The 18,115-nt window shown below is 41.4% G+C and overlaps 1 protein-coding gene across 6 annotated transcripts in view; it reads left to right on the forward strand.

Annotated features, from left to right (window-relative positions):
* TTLL5 (tubulin tyrosine ligase like 5) overlaps positions 1-14,548 on the forward strand; it is a 144,142-nt gene extending 129,594 nt beyond the window's left edge. For 4 of the 6 annotated variants that reach the window (XM_072865304.1, XM_072865302.1, XM_072865308.1 and 1 more), the window contains 2 exons: positions 4,059-4,144; positions 13,594-13,736. In XM_072865304.1, coding sequence (XP_072721405.1) covers positions 4,059-4,144; positions 13,594-13,679 — 172 coding nt within the window. In that variant the 3' untranslated portion in view covers positions 13,680-13,736. Of the gene's footprint in view, positions 1-4,058; positions 4,145-13,593; positions 13,737-13,988 lie in introns of those variants that run through there. The other 2 variants (XM_072865306.1, XM_072865307.1) reach the window with 1 other exon arrangement.
* Positions 14,549-18,115: the final 3,567 nt, after the last annotated feature.

Genomic DNA, 18,115 nt, shown 5'->3' on the forward strand with positions numbered 1-18,115 from the left:
AACTTGTAAAAGGTGGTAGGTAGGACACTTTATAATGGATTGTGTCCAAAGCAGACTCCTTGCTTAAGCTAACAGAGTGGAAAACTGGGGCCCATATTAAGGTGTGGAAAAAGACTAACTGGGAGAAATGGTTTAATATGTAGCTCTACACTGAAATGTAGCCCCATAAAATGGTCTCATGGGGCTCCATAGTTTTGATTAAATGTGCTCATATCACAAGTAGAGAAAGATAGTTTTTGAACAGCTAACACAAGAAGCTCTTCTTTCTTTCCAAGAGTCAGACTGGGTCCTTTCCACTGCTCATGTTGCCACTACTCTTGGCAGGTCTGTGAATCATGAAGAGACCTGTTGATAGCTGAGAGCAACATTTTGAGACAGAGATCACAGATATAGTATTTGTAAGCCATGGAATGAAGCAGATGTCCCTGGAAGCAGCATTTGGTGTATCGAATCTTCACATTACAGATGACAGCATGCAAAGTAGAAAAATATATTAGCTCAACTGTCAGAACGCAGAGCGAACTGGTACAGGTGGTAGACAGAAAATCTTTCTGCTTTTAGGAATGACTAAGTCACAATAAATAGAAATTTCTGCGCTATCATTCCTATAGTAACTTCTCAGAAACCTGCTCTCTAACTATGACAGCATCAAGTAGAGCAGGGCCTTGAACAGCCTGTGAACAGAACTATCAGTCAAATAAAAGATCTCAGAAAAATTCAGCTGTCAATGTTAGACCACTGTATATAAAGAGAGGAAATGCCAGGTAGAGAAAAGGAGCATGTAGATCAAGATGTTATCAGGGAGAGAGCAAGCCCAAGAAGATCACTGAGTTTACCAGCAATAGACTGGAACATCACAAACTATTGGGGATGTTGATCAACATGGCATAATTTCTTGTATTGAACTTCTCTGTAAATGTCATTCCCAACAAGTCTATTCAGGAAGCCTTTCAAAACAACTATTCCCTTCAAGTCCCAACACCGCAGCACAAAATCTGTCTACCTTCTTGTTCTTTTGCATATTTGCTTTGCATGGTGCCAGCAGCAGAAGAGCCAAAGTTCTGCTCTATTGTAGCTAGTACAGAAATAGGGTAGAGGTGATGCATTTCTCCAGGGTTCAGGAAATCCATCCCACAACGGGGTGGAGTTCTGACTGCAATTGGATACAGCAGTAGCCAGCTGTTCTAGGACAGGCTGGCCAAGCCTGGCAAATGTGCCAAAAGTATAATGACGGCCACAGAGCGAGCCCTGTAAAACACTATGGTTCTGGTTTGTATCCTGTCTTGCCCGTGTGTGCTTATTCATAGGCATGCGTGAAGTGTCTTAAGTGAGACGGGTGCATCACACATACAAACTGAGTGCCCACTGAAAAGAGGACAGGCAGCAGGAGAGCAATCATGTAACTGTTACTGGAACCCCTTTCACTTTTTTGCTACTGCTGTACTGCAGCACGCTTGTTTTTTAGCTCCTGAGCATCTGGGTTAATCAGGCTGCCTGACCCTTTGACATTTTTGGCAGCAAAAGCAGTGCATCTGAGAGACGTGCCTTGATTTAACACCCTGACACAGCTGGGCTCACTAGGCCTGTAGCTCTTAGCCCTTGGCTAGCCTCAGATCATACACACAGATACATATGCGGAGATACCCTGTCCAAGAGCAACAAAGAGGAACAAGCCTCCCTGGCTCTGGGTCTTCACATCTGTTGCTGTCCTCTTGTCAAGCCTGGGCTTCTTGTGATGTGAATTTGTTAGTGTCAGTTCTGTCCCCCCCTGGACCATTGAATGCGTTCATAGCATCCCAGGAATAGATTGTTAAAACAAAGGTGTTCAAAATTTAGTCAAGAAAGTATTTCTTTGTCACCTGTGGAACAAGAGCATCCTCCAAATTTGCAGTTCAAGGCTGGGCAGCTTAGGGCTGGTTTAGTGCCTAAATGAAGGAAGTCAGTATCAGTTTCAAGGAGGAGTTAGCTGTGTAAGAGGATAGAAAAGGGCAATGACGTACTTAAGTGGAGGGGACAGTGGGGACAGTGTTTTTGTTAGTATTGAAGAAGAAGAAATGGAGAACATAACAATGGATTGCGTTGGAGAAGTGGAAGCAAAAACAACACAGACATTAAAAGCAGGAAACTGAAAAAGACAGTAGGGTTTCAGCCAACCAAAGGAGAAAGTAAGTGGAAAGGGATTAACTTAGTTTAAGCAGTGAATATGTTCTGGCACTGGAGCTTCCATCAGGACAGCAGAGAGAACTTGAGGGGTGAGCTTAGCATGGTGGGAGATCAAAGACCCAGAAGCAGATCTGAGAATGAGCTGTGTGGAGGTGACTGTTGAAACTGCAAGAATCAAGGTACACTGTGGGTAGGCAGAAAAGAAGGGCAAGTCTGTGGAGAGAAAGAGATTCTCTAAACGTAAACCACGCTTTAAGGTAGAAGTGTGACTGTTCCCTGTTTTGGTTTTTTTTTTTGTTGTTGTTGTTGTACTTGCTGGCACTCTTGATGACATTTTCAACCACTAGTCTTGCATTCTACCTACAGAAGGGTGAGCTGAATTTGGCTGTCAGTTGTGCTGCGTTAACAAAGTGGACAAGTTAATCATGAGCATGGAATCTCTACATAAGAACCATAAAGATCCATCTGGATTATCAGCTCCCAGAAGGACCATGCAGTATCAGCAGCAAAAGAAACCATACGTACAGATCCAAAATTCTCTCCAAGAGACAATAAACATAGAAGCAGGCACCTCATTTGACAATAGCATTTCAAATTATGGCTGATGAAGTAACGGGTTGTGTTTTGCAAATGTCATATCTGCACCCCTCTCCCTTCCTGTATGGACTCCAATTTATTTCACTAAAATCCAATGGAGATAAAATACAGGAGACCCTTACTGGCCTTTTAGCTGCCAGGAGCACCTGGATTACTGGCAACTTGCTGACTTTGAAATCTGAAAGCAAAAGGTTTCAGACAAAACTATAGAAACTGCACACGTGTGCCTGGGTCTGTTAGTCATCAGGGCATCGCATGGGGATTAGAGATTACAGTGCTGCTCTTGGGAAGAGCTCACAGTAACTCTGTAATGCTGCAGAGCTGAACGAGTGAAGGAGAAGGACTCTGGCAGAGAGACAGGAGTGTACACGCAGAAGTCTGGAGTGATCAGAATAGAGTTGGGCAGGAAGGAAGAAAGGCAAGGAGGGATAAGGGAGGAGAGGACAAACCAGGAACAGATGGATAAATTGTTGTGCTAGTTTTGGTGCTTAGTGTGCTGTGTGGTGCTTAGTTGCCGGCTGCGGTTAAACCACAACAATTGTATAGATTTTAAACACAGAATAGATCATTGCGGCTGGATAGCTTGACCTCACCTTGTGAGTAGACCCATTTTTTATGTAGGAGGGCAAGGTCTCAGTTTGGTAATGAATCTTTATAACAGGTAAAGGAAGTGCAGTTGTACTCTAGAGAGTATAGTTTTGCTGTAACTCAAATGCTGAGATAAATGCAGGAGGATTTGCATAAAGTATGTGCTTGAGGACTGGCACTGGACTACTGGAGATTAAATGCATCCTGTAGGTCTCAGTTTCCAAGACAAGTGAGAAATCTTGCCTAAATGAGCTATCTCTGCTGAGACAAGATGCAAGGAATTAACTTTTGAATGTAACATGTTTTTGCCAGTGTGTGCATTTCTGTTCTAAGGTTGCTTAATCATTTTAATTCAAATCACTGGAATGAGGTGACCACAGCATTATTAGTTGAGTTGTGCTTTGGTGGTCAAATACCATTTACTATGTCCTTTATCCTCCAGAATCAGCTTCCAAGGCACGTGGGACAATTAAGTGTTTTAGGCACATCAAAGTCTTGCTGGTGGCTTGAGTGTTCTTGTCTTGCTCTGCCTTTTTGAAGTTGGTTGCTGTCACTGTCTTTTTCATACTATGCTCAGGCACGGCTTCATAGCTACAGTCCCAGTGAGATTATGTAAACTAGGAGAATTCTCAATTTTTTGTTTGAGACTTTTATTCTTCTGTGGTATATCCCTTCTTATCTCTGTCTCATTTGATGCTTTTACCTGTTAGGGTGACCTCCACTGAAAGGCAACTGAATGGATTCCAGAACAGCCTTCACAGTGCTGCATCCTGTGAGCCAGGGACAAATTCCACAGGTGAGTGCCAGTGCTGAAGACTAGGAAAGTGGGGGTGGGGATGCTGGGATGCTTTCATCTTTCTCAAGAACTGGCAGGGAAAAAACTTTCTCAGCAAGAAGAAGAAACACAGCTGCCTACCCTGCATGTAGTGGTTCCTAGGTAACAGTCTGGGTTCAGCTGTGCAGGGAATTTATTCCTCCTGGGATTAAAAAGACTAAACAGAAGGGAGCAAAGGCTGAGTTTCATAGAGTTGGAAGAGGAAGATCCCTAAAGATGTGGCTGGGAAAAAAACTTGGCTAAAATGGCTCCTCTTTGCTTTAGGCTTTGGCTCAAAGATAGTCTGTTGTTTAAGCTTGGCCTGTAATAAAGGGCCAGGACATTCTTTACATTTTTCTTCGGTCTTGCAGAAAAGCCCCTTAGTTCAGAAAGACACAGTTGAGACTTGTGAATCAGCTGCATAGTGAAGTCAATCAGTAGAGGTGAAAGTTCCTAAAGGAAATTCACTGAGACTTATAGAATCAAATCTTCATCATTCCCTAGTGGCTAATTAATTCAAACAGGTTTATCTGCTGTTAAGGTCTCAGTAAATGAGGACCCAATCTATTTTTCATTGATGCAGACCTATTAGCAGGTACAGTGTAGTCTTTATGAACCCGTATTACCCATGGCCCACAGTAATTTGTGATGGTGCTGTAATGGAATATATGGACAAATTATGGTCTAGAATGCTTTAAAAAATTATGTTTCTGACCTTTTGTTTTGCTGGGAAAACTCTGAAAACATGACTTGAGTATCACTAATGCAGTGTTTTCACAAGCTGAAAGAAAAGTTTGCATAGGGGTGAACTACCCAATTCATCTCTTGGATATTTAGCTCTGAAACTTAAAGATGACATTCCCATTATTAATGTCAGTGATTTTATTGCTGATCCTCTAGCACAAACATTCAGCTAATGCACTTATTGTACAGTTCCAACTGGTTCCCACACTTTGCCACCTGCCAAAAACTCCAGTTATCCTACCAGAAATTTTATAGGGTGAATAGCCATAGTCAATAAAAAAGACCCTACAGCACATTGGAACATGACAGTGACAGTGTAGGAATGGAATATACTGGGATTATCAGAATAAATAAAATTATGTCAACACTGTAGTATATGTATAGTTGAGGCAAAAGTTCTGGTCTACGGTATAGTTCAAGTTGAGTTTTTAGTACAGTATATAAAGTAAGGTTACACATAAATGTACAAGTAAATGTAAAAATGGAGCTCTCAATATATTGACCAAACTGGTTTGCTGAGTGGATTTACATGAAGGTGTTTGTGTGCTGAATTCTGCCTTCTTTTTCACAGCTTTAAGAGCACTCTCACAGTTGCCACCCTGTAATTTTAACCTCTGCAAGAGATTTTCTCCATCTCCTCTGGGTACTGTTGTTGTTAGGTGTGTCTGTGATAACTGTAGGTAGCATTTTTCTATCCTTCCCTGTCTCTGTAAATATTTATGCAGGGCATGCATGAGGATTGTTGATTAATATTAATGATGGAAGGCAGCAGCTAGAGCTGCAGGAAGAATATAGCCTAGATAACAACTACAAAGTTCAGGGTAGTCACCCTCTCTGGGAATACTTACAATCCAGTGAGAACTGAGAACTTCAGCTCATGTTTCCTTCTGTAGGACTAGGCTAGCTGCACTGTATTAAACTTATCCTCTCTGAAGCTGAAACAAAGGGTTTAGCCTGCCATTTAACTAAGAGTGTGAAGGCTTAGATAGAACCCTAGTTTGGCTAGGGGTAGGCTAGCAGAACCATGGTGGGTGCGTCACTCAAAGCTTCCTTGTCACTAGAAGAGGTATATAGCTCCAAGAACAGTGCTAAATATTGCAGTGATTGAACTAACTAGAGCAAAATGTTTGTTCTTGGAAACTGGGGAATGGTATTTTCTTCAGCTTTGCACCAAGCCACTGGTATGCATCAGAGGCTGCTGTGCCCAGTCTGTGTGTCTCAGAAACTACTCTGGTCCTTCCTGCAGGAACAGCTGTTTTTCTTCTTCACTCTCTTTTCTATTGATTGCTTACACTAGGGCCCTGATTCCCTCATCAGCATCTTATTTGGGGTTACTGTTTCACATGTATTTAGTATCCTAGATACCAACTAGAGGGATTGGAGACACAAGTCGTAAAGCAGATTACAGAATAAACTGCAAGCATTTAAAGATAAAAGGCTGTGAAAAGTTGCAGAGATAAAAGAGGAACCAGGCAGAACCTCTGTATAAACACACACACACACACACAAATGTTCAAAAATGCCTGAGAAGCTTGAATAGGCCTTCTCCTCTAACAGCCTATCTGAGGATAGCTATGGGGCTCTGCAGAGAAGAAGCATAAAGGTGTCACAGATGATCTAACCAAAAGTAAGGATGATGCTCAAAGGAAGAGGGAGTCAGGCAGTGTGGAAACTTTTAACCAGATTGTCCAGAAAACAGTTCACTGGTGGTTAGTACTGCAACTGTAGGAGAATATCAGTCGTAGATACTGTTGTGCAGTGGGCTCAAGCCCTTGAGGACAGATCCCTTCAGATGAAATAAAAGGCAGAATAAAAGTCAGCATTTCTGCAAAGCTGCTCAGGATTCTGAAACAAGCCACCACTACAATGAAAGTGTGGTAGCAGGTGTGGTAAGTGTGGTACCTCTCATCCCTATGGCCTCATCCTCATTTCATGGTGAGGCAGAAGTTGTGTGTGAGCTATATGCCACTGGTGTAATGAGAGAGAAGGCAGAGATTCTCATGAGTATCTACAGACAGGAAGCTAAATCTGCAAGCTATCATTTGGGGGTTTTTTGTAGTGTCTGAATAGACAGTTTCCTATCAAAGTTCCTGAAAGTTTAACAGGATTTATTCTATTAAAGAAATACTAAGAATTACTACCTCTAGGGAACATTAAAAATGCTTCTGACCTGATTTTTCACTCAAATTGAACACTCAGCCACTAGTGGGTTGTCACTCATTCTGAAAATACAGCTATTATCACATTGCTTTTTTAATTCTGTGTTATTTTGAGGGTCCCACAGCATTACACTGATTGTTTCCTGCTTCATGGAATTTAGCAATTCAATTAGTATTAGTGAAATAGGGTGATTGTGAACTAAGAAATCAATTCTCTTTTCCAAGTCTTTTTCAGAATATAGCTTGCTGAGTAACAGCTAAGCTAAGTAGTATGGTGGGTTGTTCAGTTCCAGGTTGTCTTTATGAGGCTGTGTTTGATATGGTGAGTTCAGATGATGAAGGAAAGAACCTACAGGCTGGTCATTTTTTTTTACTGTATATATTAACAATGTAAGGTGTATGGAGACATTTTGCCATATTTTTCTGTTTTATTTTCTTTTCCTCCTTAGTGGCATTAGGTGAATAGTGCATTAATTCTTTTTCTCAAGAAAGTGAAGTTCTAAGTAAAAAAGGTGTCATTTTTCCACCAGAATTTAGCTTTTGAACAACTGGCAAGAAACATCAAGAAAGTTCTGTAGCTACATGGAAGACCTTATAGTTAGAAATTTATTATATTATTCCTCCTTTTTGAAAATGCTAACACAAAGCAGATTTTAGGGAGAATAGAGGAAGAAAGGCACTTTATGAAAATATAACAGCATAGTCCCAGGCAGCTTCTCTGTTCCTGAGCTGGACTCTTGTCTGCAAGAGCCTGGAGACAGGAACAATCTGAAAGTATAGTGAAACCCTCAGTGCAGTTGTGGAGTGGATACACAAGGTGATGACCCCAGATGATTTTGTTTGGTTTGGTTTGATTTGTAAAGGTAACAGCAACTATGAGTGAAATCTGTCTTCTGTCTTTGTGCTTCTCTCTTTCTTTTGCTGACAACTTCTTAGGAGTTTGTGAAATTTTTATTTTAAAAGCCTCAGAAGACAGAATGCCTCTGGGGTTCTGTCTTGCTATAGCAAAAATGTAATGTGCTAATAACCTCTATAATTGCAAACAAATATGATTAATGATCAAAACTGGGCAAGACTGATGCCTGGCTCCAGACTTAACATGACTTTCACCTTTTCATACTCAAACTGATTAACAGTGATGCAGTTTTATTGTGCTAATGTTTATATTACTAGTGTCCACATGGCTTTTCCACTATGTGTGCTGGGAGAAGACAAAAGCATTAGAGTTACTGAATAGGGGAGGTAAAAGTTAGTAATATGCTATCTGAGTTTGACAGCAGTGAAGACTGCTAATTCATGCAAAGTCTCAGATCTCTACCTAGTCTGGTTTAAAGCATGAGTCCAAAACTAATTTATTTGTATTCTAGTTCTCTTGAGAATACTTCGTAGCAGAAGGTGAATGTCAAAACTCAGTCTGAAGCTAGGGAGGAAACTTCTTGAGCTAGGTGGTATAGACTTGATTTTATTCCCTGTGATTCCCAGGATCTGAGCTTAGTTGCAGGGTGATGCATGGTTGTCTGTTTGCTTTGGACATTCACCTTGCCCCCATATCTGCATGAATGCCAAGTCCTGAAGGTATGCAACTCTTTGAAATAAAGTGTATCATCATCTGTAAGGGCTTAAGACTGGATCCTGAACTGACTAGTTGAAGAATATAGGGATTAATAAACTGGTTTAGATCTAATCCATGTAGAAGGCAGGCTGCTGTTCTTAGTTTTCTAGTGATTTCCTTCTTTAGGCTAAGGTGGAGAGCAGTGTCTGAACGCCATCCAAATAAGACGAATTGTGCAAGCAGTGTGGTCTGGTATAGAGCAATGAATGGAGCCTGCTTGCAAACTAGTGATAGTAAGGTGCACTTTTGCACTTACTCTTCTTTGCATCTAGCACGTTCCAGGTTTTTCCATTTTACAGGTAATCTACAGGTAGACTGTGTATTTCTAAAGTTTTTTATATCCAAGATTATTGTATGGTCCTTCATAAGAAGGTCATGTATGTCTTGTTATTGGACACCTGAAATTAAAAGTTAACGTTGGAGGTGCTAAGCTGTGACTGGCTGTTGTCTACCCACTGCTTGAATTAACATTATTCCTGAAATGCAGCCCCTTTTATATAAGCTTAAGGAAAGAAAATAAGAGATTCTTTTAGCAGGTGTGCAAAAGTACAAGCTTCAAAATTGTCCTGCACCAGCAAAAGAAAAAAAAAGGCAAGTAAACACAACAGGCATTGAAACAAGATGCATACAATCGCTTTGTATTGTTTGCCAGATCTAAACAAAGAAAATGCCTGGGATTTGGTGATTCTTTTATCAGCCAGTGTCTCTCAACTCTCTTGGAGCACAAAGGGTGAGGATAGGATGGGATGGGATGGGATATGTACTGTTGCTACTGTGCATGGCCTGTGTCAGACTCCCAGCCATTTGCTACAGTAGGGTGGAATTCCCAGCTGCCCAGACTTGTCCAGGCTTCCTCAGCTTCTGCCAGGCTCCCCTGCAGCCTTGGAAGGCAGTAGATTGTTGAACACCAATGTATTTATTTTTATGTTGTTACCACATTCCCAAGAGGAACCCTGGCTATGATTTCAGCTGGTCTCACCACACTGTCCAAATCCTTCATCAGGAGCAGCTGGGAAAAGAAATCACTCAGGTTTCTGCACAGCACATTGCTGGTATGCCTTCTCCCTCCCACTAATCCTTTTAATTCCAGTCTTCATTTGCCACCCTCCTGGTTCTCTCTTGTTGCTGTGACTGACTGCACAAGTGGTCTTGACTTTGAAAGGTGACCTTCAAATGGGCACCTCAAGTAACCTCTACCTCAGACTACTTTGGCTACTCAGGCACAAGATACCTTATGACACAAAAGAGCAAGTTTTTATGTCACGTCATTACTTATTCTAATCCAGGAATGGAGTAATGATGAGCTCTTCCACATACATCCTTCCAGAACCACCTGTCTGGCTGAGAAGCTCTGGGTGGGTCACTGAAAGGGAACAGCAGTGTGATATCCAGCACCTTGCATCAAACTTTTCCAGTGCAGCCTCTCACCGTGCATACAGCCTTTGTCAACAGTGGTAATAACATTCTGTCACCATCTCTCTCTGTAGTGCCATCTCCGTACAGAGAAAGAGTTACTGAGAAACAGAATCAGTCTGTTTTATCATATTTTGGAAAGCAGTGGAGCTTGAGGTGAATCCTACTATTGTGCCTCACTTTTTGGGAGGGCAAAGAATCAGTTACAATGGAGGATATTTGTTTCGCATTTGTTCTTAGAATTATCTTCCTAAAGCCATTGTTCTTTCAAGCATCATTAAAACATCCTGGATCTTCTCTCTCTCTCCCCTGCTGACTTCCACAGTTTCATAAAGAGGGCAAACAGGATGGGGGAAAAGATAATTTATCTCCCTGCTATAGTTGTTGCATCTGTCCCAGGTCAGATAATGACAGACAAGCCTGTAGTACCAGATGAACCAGAAGGGAAAGACCTCCTTACCCCATTTTTTGGTACTCTCTGAAGGAGCAGGGAACCATTGTCTTATGACTAGAAATGAGCAAATATCGATGTCTCTAACCAATACCTTTAAAATAGATACAAATTATCAACAGGGCATGACTATGTTTGAGTTTATCCAGTTATCAGATAACTGTGTGTAAGTCTCATTAAATCCCAGCAGAGTGTAAAGCTCTGCCAAAAGCACCATTCCAGGCCCTTCTCAGATGATGTTAAGAAGATAAATTCCAACTCAGCCATCGCCTCTCAGCTAGAGCTGAGGGTCAGTGTTCACTTCTAATGATCAGAAATGACATTTATTCCTTAACTTGTGAGAGCAGCCTGCCTCTCACACCTTTAGTCAACCTTTTGCCTTTCTTTTATGAAAGGAAGGAGGTTTTTCCTGTTGCTACTGATCTCGTGCCACTGAAAGGACATTCCAAGTCTCAGGACCACTGGGAAAGCAGGAGAAAAGGAAAGGACAGTCTTTAGAAATTGGCTTCCCTGTTTAAGAACTAGAACCCAGCTTGGATTTTAGGAGCCTTCACTTCTGACAGACTCAAAGAAAACTCCGAAGCAGGATAAGTAATGACTTCAGGCAGTTGGCATTTTTGCCTGACTGGAGGCTGAGCATTGCTTGTTCTCAGTAGTTAGGTGATGGCAAACTGCCTGTATTTCCTTGCTGTGTTGGAAATGTCATTCAAGATCAGGTGTGCAAAGACTGGGGAGAGGTTATATAATATATTGGCTACTTCTGTCTCACATCTGGCCCTTTGGCATTAAGCTACCTATAGAGAGGATGACTTTGCCCATCCAAATTGGATTTTGTTTTAATCTGGCATTATTTTATTGAGACTAAAAATAGAAGCCAAAATGTGTGTGAATAGGGTAAAAGGAGTGTCTGAAGTTATGAAATGAAATGTGGGGAAGAGCCAGAGAAGAGAGCCACAACAAACCAGGGAGTAGGGAGCTGAATAAGAGAAATCAGAATGAAGGCTGTCAAGTACAGAAGGGCATTAACAGTCAGGGTGAGGAGCCCACCCAGTGTCTTCTCTGTAACATGGGGAGCAGGAAGGCTCATGCTGGCTTCCACTGCTATTTCTGCACTTGTTAACGAGGCTGCTCACTGCTCTTTTCATGCAGGGAGACTTCACTTGAATACAGTTGTGTGTACTGCTTGTGTCACACCCCACCTCCCCCCCCCCCAAGTAAATTTTCATGACTTGGAACTGCTGCTTTCCCTTGCCTGCCCAGTCCAGCGAGCCGACTTGAAATTGTGCCCAAAATATGGGGGAGGGAAGGCTGGCCTTCTGTTGTCAGCTGTCCTGGCTTGCTAGTGTCAGTCACCCATGGATATAAATAAACCCCATCTATTTATTGCCTTTCTTAGTTGCACTATATATTATCAAGAGAATGCTGGGCATCACTCTAGGGTTAGAAATTCCCTCTGCTCAGGGATAAAAAATCTGAATTTCTAGGATTATCAGAGCTTTTCAGGGAGAAAGGAAGTTGCTGTTTTCAACACTAGATTCAGGAGGCTTCGACATGCATCTCAGTTGTGCCACAGACTTGCTGTGGGTATGATGAAACAGCCCAAACTAGCTCTAAAAAATGTTAGCATGGGTCCCTGACCCAGTACTGTCATCTAGCCTAGTGCTCTGCTCTGTCTCATTCCTGCAGCTTGGAAGCAGACTAGATTAGGTGCTGGTGTCTGACCAAGGCTGTGTACGTCTGTGCTGGGAAAGTCTATATGGCACTGAATTTTAGTGTGCAGGTATCCTTTAAATGACTTTACACAACTCCTGTGATTTCCTTGTGACTCAGAATCATACCCGTAAAATGGAGGTAATCCTTTTCTTCCCTCTATGTAACTGTTCTAAGTACAAAAGTGTTAAAGTTTTTTGAGGTGCAGTCATGGATGACATAATAGTATGTAAACATGTGGACAGACATACAGACAGATACTTTAACACCTCCTGGCAGGCAGAGAATAAAGGAGATTCATTCTGTTGTATGTGGTGATTCACTGCAATGACTCTTATCACTACAGAGAATCAACCCTTAATGTTGGCTGCTGTCAGGAATCAGGTTTTTTCCTGCCCCCCATACTCAACCAGAACTTCAACCTACTCAACGAGAAGGAGGTGGAATGCTCACCAGTAGTTTTGAAATGATAAAACTTCATAGAATTATATACATTAATATTTATGAAATTATTGCATTGGCCATGAGCTGCACTCATGGTAGGAACCTACATATTGACTTGCAGACGTAGGAATGCCCCTCTCTGTGTTGAGTCCTCAAGGTAGCCATACAAGAGGAACTCACACAAAGTGATTTTAATTCAGTTTGTGAGAAGACAAACTGCACTGTGCATTTCTGTAGGAAAAGGAAGGCTCAAAAGTCTCTTCAAAACAGGAAGATTAGGTTGAAGTTGGCTGCCTCTCTCATGTGCCTTTTTTCCCTTAATTTCAGCATATTGCCAAGGGATAGGTTTCTGGACTGGTATCCTATCTTAATACACATGGTTGACAGTTTGGTTCCTGATTCAGGTTCCAAACTTTCTGTGCAGTGACATAGCTGGCAATCCTACTTTCTAAACATTTTTCCAGATCCTCTGTGCTGTGTGATGTTTGGCTCTATGCTGGGGTTTCAAGGAGAGCGTATTTTTTAAAATATAGCAATATTTTTAATAAACACCTCTCAACAAATGTCACTCACATTTAGGAGCAAGCTGATGTGCTAAATACACAGAACAAGCTTTACCTACTAGATTTGCTGTAAAATGCAAACTGTCCAAAATAAACTTGGTACATTTCTAAGTGTTTTGGATTTTTCTTTTTAAAGGACTGTCTAAGGATTTTTAAGTAAAAGAAGTGAAGATGACATTGACTTTTTCCCATAACATGCCTAAGTAGGAAAATGTTGCAGTACATAGAACTAAAATCTATCCCTGTAACAACGGGAAGAAAAAATTTTTTACTTATCCCCATTTTGTTTCTTTTAAAGATCAACCTTTTCACACCCCCATCTCTCTTGCACCAAGGTCCTCAGCATCTTTTGGAGTGGGGGAATAGAGTCCCATGCAAGCGAATGAGTAAAAGACACAAAGAAAGAGACAAAGCATACTGATATGGAAGAAGGATTTAAAGCTACTGGAGGAGCATGTGAAGACATGAGTCAGATGAGTCAGAGGCGAAGAGTGAAGAAGGTATTCTGGGGCTTGAGAGGAATACCAAGAGTACTTTTTCACACAGTAGCTTATTAAGTTAGGTTTTGTCATACTGATCTGTGATCTCATCTGTTACTGTAGAGAGAGGTTGTGTGATAGGGAGATCAACATTTCTGATGACGGCTGAGATTTGCAGAGCAGTGCAGCAGTTTTTCTCACAAAACAGTCCCCTGTGTTTACTCAAAATCTTCGCTTTGTGTTTTTTACAGCCTCTGCTTGCAGAGAAGGACTAACACTGAACACTAGGTGAGGAATCCAGGATGTTGCTTCAAGTATGGGGCAAAGGAAAAAGCAGCAGTGACTTCATACCACCACACTCCCATAACGCCCAGGAAAGAGTGAAGAGGCGGCCCTGGTGAGAGGACAACCCACTAAGGAGAGTACCTGAACATCTGTGGAAGCTGGTGATACATGTGCAAGCTGAGGTGAATGATTGCCTCTGAAAGCTTATTTGCCTGAGTCTTGGGGTCCTTTCCTCCCACCCCTTCCTAATCACTAACTGTGAGATCTTTCTATAAGACAGAGATCCTCCAGCTGTCTGTATTGTTCTTCCTAAGGTCCAAGTTTGAACATAAAGTCTCATTTGCTCAACCATTTCAGTCTCTCCTACTCTGGTAACAGCCAAGATTCTCTGCTGTCATCACATGGCAACCATTAGCAGAGAAAAATATGAGAACATATGACTGGAGACATCCGTGTTGGTTGCCATCTTGAATTTTGGCACAGAGCCATAGAAATTATTGGTTTGAATAAAGTAATTTCATTTGTTTGTTTTGGTTATAATTTCAGTTATTAATTCACACCCCCAAAATATTTGCTGTCATTATATTGGACAGGATTTTAAATCTGTCTTTATGTTTCAGTGTTGGATGCTTATGTTCTGTGTGGCTTATTTTTGTATTTTCATTTCTGTTTGTTTAGGCTTTATAAACTTCTTAAATTGGCTGATGCTTTCAGACCCAAGCTTGAACCCTAAGGCCCAGGTGGCTCCTATCAGTTGCAATAGTGGCTTGATGAAGCACTCCAGTTAAAATTTGCCTAATGCTATGAAAATTAATTTGCTTGTGTTAGAAAACAACATCAGCAGCTGGAAAATGTACTGGAGAGAAGATCCACCCATCCTTAAAATGAACAGAAAGCAGCTTCAGCTCTGGCTCTTTGTTGGTGCCAGGTTAAAGGAAAACTCAGTATTTAGCAACTTCTGCTTTGTCAAACAGCAAGTGGTATGCTTGTAATTCTCCAACGGTACAAAATCTCCTGTTGTTTGTATCAGAGCCCTCAGAGATTCTAACAGCCTGTTTGATCTGTTTTCTTATTCCACAGCTCCCCTGTCATTTCTATCCTGTATAGTCAGTGTTAAGAGATCATTCTCATGTGTTGGCAAGTAGATAATGATCAACCCAAATGTCTGACAGAAGAAACAGTGTCAGAGGGGGAAAGTGTTTTCTCTTGAAACGATTGTGTTCATGTTCACTCTTGGATTGTGCATATTTTCTGTCATTCAAGACCAGATAAATTGTGAGAAGATGAAATAATTATGTTCATACCCCATTAGTTTCACTATCACTTGCTCCAGGCATGAATTCATAGGACAGAACATGCATTTTTCTATTTCTATTCTACTCATGCATATGGCAGACATTGAATATTTCATTTGTCCAAAATGCAGTTCTCTGATGTAGCTGTTCTCTTTCTTACTTCATTGTCTTATCTTTCATTTCCTAGACAGTCATGATCCTGTTCACTTTTTCTGCGTTTTTCAGCTGTGTTCTTCAAGAATCTCCACAGCATTTGTCTGCTGCCTGTGCTGCCGTCACATACTATCAGTAACCAAGAGATTTGTAAAATTTTGTGAAGTTACTTTCAGATCATGTCCCTTCTGTCTGTAATCATTGAATTCCACCCATGGATCTCCAAGATAGATGTTTCTACTGGTGCATCAAGTTGTCGGCTCATGATTAGTGAAAACTTAGTTGCAGAAGTTGTTACTTCAAACTTCTGCACATCCTCAGCAGCTGTGGGCTTCAAGACCTTCGGTCTGTCTTCTCATAGCCTACCCTGCTACGTGTGGTGTTGGCTATATCCTCCAGGTCTGTTCTAGAACTGTCGGAGGGGCTATTTCTCTATAAGATTTAGCTTCAGTAAATAACGGATTCCATTCCTTACTTCCTCCCAGGGGATCTGAGTTACCCTTATTCCACTGGGTTTCATGTGCAGGATTGAGTAGCTATAGGATATACATCCTTGTGGAACTCTCATCTCTGTTTTTGTTCCCTAGTTTCTTCATTCAGGTTGTCACAGCCACCACTGAAAACTATAGAGAGGTTTTGAGGATAGAGACTTAAATGCACAGTTAGGCCAGGAAAGGTGATTGTCTTCAGAGGATCATTGGTAGAAACAGCATTCTTACATCTTTGTCTGGAAAATTACCAATTAGTGCTGGCTTATTATGAACATAGGTTAATTGTTTTGTCAGCTTTGCCAGTCTCCCACACACTCATTTTGGGATAATGATTTGTACTCAGTTATAGCCAGCATGTTTTCTGAACTTCTTTGCATTGCATGTTAGATGTAGCCAACACCACGTGTGTAACTGTGATGACTTAGTAGCAGTATGTCAGACATCTTGTCTCTTAAGATTTCTGAAATATTCAGAGAAATGTACGTTGCAGTCTAAGACCCTCATTTCGAAGGGATGAATTTTGTCAGCTTCAGGAGCAGTGAAGTCTTGCATCCTTTGTCCCTGGAAAATTTTTCTTCTGCTTCCAACAAATAAAAAAACTCCCAGGGATATCAAGACTGGTCCTTTACCTCAAGCCAAATACCTAGACCGTGAACTCCTGTTCAGCCTCAGGATATGTTAGGGCAGCCAGAGCATCAAAGGAAATAGTAGTATTCCTTTGTCTTGGGCATCTGCTGATCCCAGCTCTGAGCACAAGTGCACCTTGGGAGCATGTGCAATAGAGAATCAGGAGCAAATCCTGCAATTCCAGCCTCTTATTTCTTCCATCTCCCTGTACTCCTCAGCCTGGAGTCTGTGTATGTCTTTGTGCATGGTGGATACTGTGTACTGAAGGATAACATATGTGTTTTGTCTCTTTGCAGCTCTGCTATCTCCATGTCTGTCCCTTTTCAAAAACGTCTCAGAGACTGCTTCAGTTAAGAGATTCAGTAGGGAGGCATAGAACTGTTTCCCACATGTCTTGGAGAGAAGGCATTTTACAGGAAGTGTTTTCTAGTACAAGGGAGGAAAGGAGAATAGCAAACCATTTTGGCTTTATAACAGTTGCGCGTGAGGGGAGTACAATTGTATACGTGCTCCTTAAATGGGGATTAGTTTGTCTCTGCTTTTATGACATTTACTTCCCTGTATTCATCAATGAGTTTCATCAAAAGTGCCTTTGTTTACTGTGAGAAAAGAAAATTACCAATAGAAAGCCCCAACAATCATTCAGCATCTACTTCAGTGGTGAGACTGGATAATATAACCAAGGTGTCCTCCTCTTGCCTCCTACTCTGTGATGTTTGCATCCCTTCTAAGTTAAGGAGCCTGTTCCAATGGCAAGAGAATTAGGCTTGTTAGTATTGAAAGGAGTAAGGTGCACATCAGAGTCCTGGAAGCTGTGGTAATGCAGAGTTCATACAAGCATTTTGTGCTGTGTTTAGGTGATGAGCATACCACAACATAAAAATGAAAGGAGGGATATTAGATTCTCTCCTCTCCAGAAGCAGCTGACTTGTACTCTGTACATGAAGTAGTATTAAGTTCACTTTTACATGGTTCATCTTGGCCTTTAAAACAGCCTCACAAGTAGGAGTCATCAGTGGGAGATCATGTTGTGCCACTAGATAGACCACTTAGTATTGGATGCCAATGACACATACTGAAATTTCTGTTCCCAAGACTAGATAAGCTTTTGGACAATCATGGTTTGTTGGAAATGCTCCTCATTACGATGTCTGGAAGGTTGACATACATATCTCTGGTACTGGTTCCACACTGTGGCAGGAGGTTTTGGTATCAAGACTTTTGTTTGCTAGTAGGAATCTCAATGCTGTGCCTCTTCCTCATAGCGGAATATGGATAGTCTCTGTGTGCGTGGAGTTAAATGGCTGGCACTGCTGAACCATTCCTCTTCTTTACCTGTGAAGGAGATCATCGACTTATAGATGAGTTTACAGAACAGACTGGATTCTCAGCTTGCATTCTTTCAGGCCTGTATCTTGTACTAACACGACAGTTCCAGTCATTTTGGATTATTTGCTGGAAACAAAAGTAGTCTGGCTCCTGACTTGTTTTTGTTAAGGTTTACTTGATCAAACTGCCAAGGACTTT

The sequence above is a fragment of the Ciconia boyciana genome, chromosome 6, assembly GCF_034638445.1.
Source record: "Ciconia boyciana chromosome 6, ASM3463844v1, whole genome shotgun sequence".
NCBI classification, from domain to species: domain Eukaryota; kingdom Metazoa; phylum Chordata; class Aves; order Ciconiiformes; family Ciconiidae; genus Ciconia; species Ciconia boyciana.